This window comes from Cyclopterus lumpus, chromosome 19, assembly GCF_009769545.1.
Source record: "Cyclopterus lumpus isolate fCycLum1 chromosome 19, fCycLum1.pri, whole genome shotgun sequence".
NCBI lineage: Eukaryota > Metazoa > Chordata > Actinopteri > Perciformes > Cyclopteridae > Cyclopterus > Cyclopterus lumpus.
In genome coordinates, this window is record NC_046984.1 from 15246075 (window position 1) to 15254317 (window position 8243).

Consider the following 8243-nt stretch of genomic DNA (forward strand, 5'->3'; position numbering starts at 1 on the left):
TTTTTTTTACCTACAATGGCTCAACATGCCACCGTAGAAACCATTGTCTGCAATATTCAAAAATTATTCATACGTGCATATGTTTGGTTAAAACAAAGCTCGCCCAGCTGAGTAACTCCTGGCTACAGCTCTGCTCGTCTCTGTGGTGGAAACCAGACGATCACCTGTCCAGCTCTGCCCCGTCAGAACAGACGAGTGTAAAACGATCCTCACTTCTCATAGTGGGTAACACAACGCAGATTATTTATTCTGTGCTACACAGGGTTTGTGTGGACTCCTTCCTGTGGCATGAATCATTAAACAGATGACTGTAATCCATACAGGCAGGGTGAGCCATCTGATGCTACCTGGCAACCAACTGAACTCCTCTGCTTTGGAAGACAAAGCTCAGATTGCTCAGCTTCCAACATTTTAAAAGGCAGACGACCCTCTCCGAAAATGTGAATTGTGCACATTTTAATTACCAAGTTAAGTAGAGGACGAGAAGAAACATGTTCATAGAGTCATAATAGACACGTTGGAGCCAAAGGATTTGTTTTCTGTGCTTAAATGTGTCTATTTTAGAGTTTTTAGGATTATCTGGAGTTGCAGTGCATAAGAAGCCACACGGATAATAGAAAGAACGTCTACACTGTAGAAATTAAAAAGCACCTGCTCACCATTAATCTGGAGATGCCAGGCAGAGTGTTTCAGTAACCTATGGCAACCGCTTCTGTGACAACAGCAGCAATCTTGGATGGGCCTGGCTCCTGCAGCCCGAAGGACTAGTGCAACACCATTGGCCGGCTGAATGAATGACTGGCAAACTTGTCTATCTATTATGCATGTCAATTTACCTTTAGTGCGTTCTTGAGCTCATTTCCAGGTAAGCGCAGCCGAGAGGAAGCCGGCCTGCAGCCAGACTCCTTGGTAAGACATTTATTTATTCATTTTAATGCGTTTTTCTTCTTTACCTATCAACTCTATTGATACAAAAGTTAATAGATGGTATTTAATGTCTGATCTATTTATCTAAAATGTCTTGGATCTATACAATATGAATAATATATCTGCTTTCAAATGTAAAGTAAATTCATGAGCCCACAAATTGAAGTTGATATAAATACCTGTTGGGAAAAGTGATTTTATGCACTGGACAGGAGCACCCTGAGGGGACTCAAAAATGGAGCTGATCGGATCTTCTCTAACAGCCACATATGCTCGGCCCAAAACCAGCCACTTCCTGCCCGCCATCTCCACCATGGCGTCCAGCTATCGCCACACCCAGCCTGCGTTGGCCATGAACCCCAGCGCCAACCTGTGGAGGACCAACGGCTACTACAAGAGCAGCAGCACCGTCCCAACCCCCTCTTCCATACAGCGAGATAACTTAGATCTGGTTCGAGCCCAGACCATGTTCTACCCATCCAACAGGACAACGCTGTCCACCCGCTACACCCCCGACGACTGGTACAAGTCCAACATGAGCAACTACAGGGAGTCCGAGTCGTCGCGGAAAAGCGCAGAGAGACTTCGGAGAGACACCCTGAGGATGATGCAGGATAAGGAGCAGCTCACCAGGCTAACCCAAGAGAAGACCAGCAAGAACATCGGCGAGCGGCTCAATGACATTGTCTTCTGGAGGGCCGAGCTGAGCCACGAGATCGACAACATGGTGACAGAGATAGCGGCGCTCACTGAGGTCAAGAGGAGGCTGGAGAGAGCCTTGGCAGAGACTCAGGGGCCCCTTCAGGTGAGGGTGGAAGGAATAAATGAGTGTGTGTGTGTGTGTGTTTGTTTGTTACCTTGAAGTAACAAACCCACTGATATTTGGTAAGTAATATCGGAATTTTGACTTGTGTTATTGGAACATTTTGCAGGGGGATATTGACATTCTGCATTTGAAAATCCTCACATTTGGGTCAGGCCTTTGTTCACGGCAGTCGTGCATATCATGGTCTGTGGCGAACCAGTTTTGACTATGGGTTTCCAGCTTAGTTGTAGCAACCGTGTCCGTCTGGTCGTTCAGGAAACCTTTAAAACGCAACAGTGCTCTTGCCGGGACAAAGTCCTAATTAGGTCAATGCGCGGCCCCTGGTGGAGGACCGCTGGTCATTTGTCTCAGCCAGAGTGAGTCAACTTGATCTGGCTGGAGATCTGATGACATGGACACCTTGCTCAGCTAAGATCAGATGGCAGGTGGCTTTCTTTGAGGCTCATCCAGGCAACTGAAACTGGAGAATGCAGCTTATACACCGCACTATGCATAGGGAGAGGCACACATCTGGCACGTATACCCGTTCTACCTATTCACGTGTCACAATGAAGAAATCGCTGCATTTTCCCAAGACGTTTAATTATCACTTTGTCAACAGGTGTCTCAAGAGTGTTTGTACCACAGAGAGAAGCGGATGTCCATCGATCTGGTCCACGACGGCGTGGAGAAAGACCTCATGAAGGTAACGTTAAAGCGAGAGTGTCACTTCCCGATAGCAACCTTGGAAAACATCGTTTGCGTAATTTGCATTTACCTGCGTTTGCAACAAGGAAGTGGAAGTCATCAAGTCATGTCAGGAACGGATGAGGCGACATCTGGACAGGGCCCTCGCTCAGCTGGCGTGAGTCTGAGACATTGATTCATGAGATATTATTGCATGTCGGATTGTATTGTTTTACATGGATTTGAGATACAGTTGTGTTTCCGTGTTGCTTTGCGGGGTTCCTTAGGTCAAACCGAGCAGCCCAGCATGAACTGGAGAGAGACATGAGCGACAAAGTGACCGCTCAGAGGATAGATGGCCGGTGTCACCATCTGAGGAACACATCCGACGGTATCGGCTACTACAGAGGGATTGAAAGACTTGACCCCTCGTGAGTACAGTTCTGGGCCATCAATTATTAACGGTTTCATCACGCCAAACGGCTGCTAACAATTTCCTATGTTGGTCTAAACCAGCTCGGTATACCGGATGGGTTAAATGGTCAACAGAAAGAATCACAGTCTTTGAAATTCAAATAAGGCTGCTGCTGGCGAATCCATCCAATACTTGTTGAGATATTTTAGGCTGGACCCAAGTGGTGCACCAACCGAAAGATAGAGACAATTGTCCTGCCTACATAATGTTTCAATGACACTGAGAGTGTCAACTTCCAATAACCTACGCCATTCTTCCCCCCCGGCCCCCCGTCAGGCTCTCTCTCCCGGACTCGTGGTCCAAGTTCACCGACGACAACATCCTGCTTTCCCAGAGCGGACGGGCCGCCTCCCAGAAGCTGAGGGACGAGATCGAGATCCTGCTGAGCACCACGTCCAACGAAATGTGGAACCAGTTCAACAACGCCAACGTGGCCTTCACAAACCGCATATCGGAGACCGCCGATGCTAAGAACAGCCTGCAGACGCACCTGGCGAAGGTCTGCACCCTCCGGCCGCATGGTCACGCGTCGCGAAAGACGAGACGGTTTCGAATGAGAAACCAATCAGAGTTCTGCCTTCATCTGATGTTGATGGATTATGAAGAAGTGTCATTTTTAAAGAGGCAATCACATGGCTCCGAGTTGAATCCACTCCTTCTCTAACTCAATTAGCCACTTACGAGGTAGAGATCATGTGTTTGCACCCTTTATTATACTTCACGCAGATATCTAGCGCTAAAATAAGGGCCTTTTGGGGACTTGTGTCTGCACAAGTGTCTGATCGTGTTCATGTTTACTGTCAGAAGACATGGAATGGTGATAAATGTCCCTTTCATTGCTTGTGCCACACGCTACACTGGATCCCGTTGTTCTCGGGTTAAACAGTGAATCCACATCAGCTGTTGGACAGGGTTTGAACACTGACAGCAGCTGTGATGTGAGACACAGAGTCCTCAATAAACCTCCGTCACTGCCAGTTGTAAGGAGTAGTGATTCGCTGGGATTGAATTACATCAAATGGGTCGGCACAGAGCCGGCCACTGTGCAACTCTGCGCTCAGCTGATTCAAAGCTGACAGCGTTTACTTGTTCTCTGCCTCGACTATTGAGATGATCATTTATCCCCCTCCTCTCATCAATAGTTCCTCTTTTACCCTAATTAACTGCACCGGCTGAATGAGACACTCAGCTGTAACTACAACGCTTTCCTCTCCTGTCACTTCATCTCCTACGTCTGTCTCGTCTCATCACCCAGACTCTGCAGGAGATCTTCCAGACGGAGATGCTGATTGAGTCCCTGAGGAAGGCCCTCAGAGACAAAGAGTGCCCGCTGAAAGTGGCCCAAACCAGGCTGGAGGAGAGGACCCGCAGGCCCAACGTAGAGCTCTGCAGGGACAACCCGCACCACAGGTGCTCCTTGGTCATGGTGGCCATTAGCACATTCATGAGATAAAAAAGTCATTTGTTTCTTCTGCAGACATTTATTTCCCCCTAAGGATCAATCACACGGGTTCAAAAGAAAAAAACTAACAATTTGAGTATACATCTTTGTGAAAATACTTTATATTTGTTTTGAGTTGGGTACAATTGGGGTTACAATATATTGGTAGCCCCATTTTGATAGCTACAGCCACCGTGATGAGCCACACAAAACGTATTGCTATGAGAACACAGAAAGACCGGCCATTACTCACAGAAATCATTAGTATTTCCAAAATATAGTAGCTACGTAAAATGAATTTGTACGCGTTCAACAAAAGAATGTACATGCTGACATTAATGAAAATGTAATTGCTGCGTCTTTTGTGTTCTTCACTTTCATGCGGATGTAAAACTTTTCGCGAAGCTAAACCTTTGTGAGACGTTGATCAGTGACATACGTTATTAATGGGCCATCTGTGTCTGTATATACAATATTAACTACATACATTATTTGTCTGTGGTTCCAAGTGTTTCCTGGGGCTGAACAGGTTTCCTTGCCTCCTTCTTTGTCCTTCCTCCTGTAGACTGGTGGGGGAGGTGAGGGAGATCGAGGACACCATTCATAAGCTCCAGGAGAGGCTCATGCAGGCCGAGAACACTCTGCAGACTCTGGTCAAGACCAAAGTGACCCTGGAGCATGACCTGTCCATCAAGGCCAACTCACTCTTCCTGGACCAGGAAAAGTGCATGAGCATGCGCAAGAGCTTTCCCAGCATGCCTCGCCTGGTGGGCTACACCTGAACTGAGTCTTCAAGGAGGGGGAGCCTTGGCGGAGTGGTTTTGGAGTGATTTTTGAGGGTGTTGTGGGTTGATTTGGCCAAAACAAAATTGCTTCATTTTACGAGCACTGATCATAAACAATGGATTATCGGAATTTTTGAGTATTGTACCTGTAATGTATCTACAAGAGGTTTAAAAAAGAAATTATCCACGGTGATTAATCAGACATCTCTCTGAATTCTTTAATGTTGCGCCCCAATTACAGATATTTTATATGGAAAAAATATATGATATATACATATATATATAGAAACTCTTGTGATAACATTTGAAAAGCATATAATAAAAACCTTGTGAATCATCAAAACCATACAACCTTTATAACTACTGTTAATTTCTTCATGTCGTACGAGTCGTATCTCAACAATCAAAAGGGGAGCGCTTCATACGTTCTGACAATCATCCACAGAAATGACATCCAACATGAGATCGTCACTTGAACGCTTCATAACCGTAACCCCTTTGCTATTTGACACCACGAACAGCAGTAATTTTTCCTTTTAGTGCGACATATTCATCCAAACCACAGATCTGTCGTCACGGCGACAGGCCGGAAGGCCCAAGTGGAGCCCGAGCGGTCCTGGTGGCGCATGCGGCAGTAATCCCCAAACTGATAGCCGGGGGTAAGACAAAAGACAAACAACTCTCTGAAGGCTCACTCAGAACTGACCCGAATGTCACCTTTAAAAAAGGGGAGCGGCGACATGGAAGACACTGATTTGAATCCGAGCATATACGCCCTATTGTTGCAGGCAGAAATATGGATCGTGAAGGACTACTTTGATGACCCATCACTCATCGCCTCACCCGTAGGAGGAGCTGAACGAACAACTTGTAAGTCTATGAAACCCCACACCCACCGTAGAGGACTTGAGCCCCGTACCACTCACTTCTCATTGGCTACTGTCTCCACCAGTACAGGGAGAGGTGCCGTCTATAGACTTTACTCCGTCTTGAACCGACACATTTAAACACAACAACTTTGAACGCTATCACACTTTTTGACCCACCCCTCCCACTCCTACTGCGTTTACATTACCTTTGGAATGTAAACTCGGGTTAAACGTCGTCGATACAGTAGCAACCGCGTCTCCGATCCTTTAAATGGATCGCCACTATCAGAGCTCGTGGAGAAGTCCCATCACAATCGAATGGTCGCATTTTCTTCTGGTTCTAAAACCCCACGTTTTAACCTTAGGTTCTCCTTTAATTCTCTCCCCTGCAGTCAATTTCTGTTTGAGCTCCTTGTTATCTTATAGCACCGGAAGGAAAAATACACACCGAGGTACGTCTGCGTTCCAGTGTGCGTCTGTCAGACCACGTGAATGGAGGTCGGAGACGGTTAGCGGGACTCGCATAGCAATCACAGTTAAGAGATGAGACCCGGGCAGCTGAGCTCCAGTCTAATCTGTCTCCGAATCATGTTCCACCGATATCCTCTCAGTGGCCGCAGCATTAAAAGCATGACAACATCTCTGGTGTAAATAGAGTAGTTTCATTAGAGAGACTCCTGACTGGGAGGGAGGGAGTGGTCGTTGAAGATAAACCACTCAGTGTGTGTGTGTGTGTGTTTGTAACTTGCACTTTGATTTAGGAGTAATGTTTTACAACTGTATTAAGTCAGCGTCACCGAGAGCTCTCCTGCTTTGCAAACAGCATTGTGTTTGACTGAAGCCCTCAGGAGAGAGTCCATTGCAGGAGGCCATGGTTTCCGACATGCGTGTTTGTGTGCGTGTAGGTGTGTGTGTGTGTGTGTGTGTGTGTGTGTTGTGTGTGTGTAGTCCCGCTCCTGCCCAGGCACATTCCTCAGCCCTAGTATTGCAAAGAAAGGCCTCCTGTTGTCTCGCTTACATCAAAAGACCCGCTGCTCTCATCACCTTGAAATTAAACATACTGACAGGTAGCACAGAGTCACCCCCCCCCCCCCCCCCCCCCCTCCCCCTCTTTCTGTATCCATCCCCTTTGCTTCGCTTTCCCCTTCTTCCAACTCGGTTCACTTAAGTGGAATGCACCCCTGTTTCTACAGCGCGTGCCTCTTTGAGGTTCACGGGTCTCTGTTGGGATGGGACACAAATAGGCCTTCCTATTTGACCTCCTCTAACCACCCCCGCTTACGGGGAATGTACTCTGGAATTCTCCCCGCGGGCCAAACATATTGCCGGTTTATTCTTAACACCCCCAGTCTTGTTATAGATGCCCTGCGCGCCATGTTATATTTTATGTTTCTGACTGACCACTGTTGCAGATCCCTTGGGACTGGATGTCAGCGACCGAGGGGTCTCTTACTCGGTGCTGTAATTACAGACGAGGTCTGAGTGTGCATCCTTGAAGGAGAAAAATGTGGTGGACGTCATGGAGACTGTTTGCTTTACTCTTAAGTATGTCAGTTTAAATATGTATTACCACTGATTACTCTATTATGAGCATTGATTGTAACCTGTACAAACAAATGTTAATATGTTGGCAACTTGACTACGCTATTGTTAATTAGATCTCCAAAACAGGAAGCAAAATGGCCTCAATACACATCCAGTAGACACAGAGCAACATTATTATCATACAGGAGTCGTATTTCTGGCCAACTCTCCAATGTTTTGCCTGCCTTTAAACTCTGTTTTTGGTCTCCACCAACGCCAGCAAAAAACCTGAGGTTTGAAACGGCCTTCTGGTGGAAACCAACCCAACTTTATGGGAAGGCGCGTGAAATGGCACGACATTGTATTATTGCGCGATTTAGGCTTATAGTGTGTCATTGCATGCCGCTTTTTTAAATGTATTTAATGGCCGCAGTCAGGGAGGCAACGCAACCAATTTGTTGGGTTTAGGAAAAACAACACGTTTGGGCTTAAAATAGGTACGCGAACTACAGTAAAAGTTTTTAAAAAGGCATTCGTATTGCCCGCAAAAACGACTTACAAATTGTTTTAATTAATACCCCATTTGGTGAAACACCACCACACATCACACACAGTTATTTGATTCTATGTAAATATTTAAAAATATTTTGATTAATGTAGATTTAGCTGTCCAATTTTTAAAAAAAAGCTATTTTTCTATGCTGTTCTACACAGCGCTTTCCTTTTCAGG

General features: G+C 46.2%; 1 protein-coding gene across 1 annotated transcript; it reads left to right on the top strand.

Moving 5' to 3' along the window:
• The first annotated feature begins 1162 nt into the window (after nucleotides 1–1162).
• tekt3 (tektin 3) lies at nucleotides 1163–5188 on the top strand. The gene is made up of 7 exons (XM_034558208.1): nucleotides 1163–1732; nucleotides 2355–2438; nucleotides 2527–2597; nucleotides 2707–2850; nucleotides 3171–3393; nucleotides 4150–4304; nucleotides 4901–5188. Exons 1-7 carry the CDS (start codon nucleotides 1163–1165, stop codon nucleotides 5115–5117), a joined length of 1464 nt encoding a protein of 487 aa, XP_034414099.1. The 3' UTR covers nucleotides 5118–5188.
• Nucleotides 5189–8243: the final 3055 nt, after the last annotated feature.

Excerpts from the sequence above, each read along its gene's own strand:
- tekt3 (XM_034558208.1), top strand. The coding sequence starts at position 1,163 with ATGGAGCTGATCGGATCTTCTCTAACAGCCACATATGCTCGGCCCAAA. Across the intron at positions 2,439-2,526 it reads TGGAGAAAGACCTCATGAAG|GAAGTGGAAGTCATCAAGTC; the intron begins GTAACGTTAAAG and ends GTTTGCAACAAG. Across the intron at positions 4,305-4,900 it reads AGGGACAACCCGCACCACAG|ACTGGTGGGGGAGGTGAGGG; the intron begins GTGCTCCTTGGT and ends TTCCTCCTGTAG.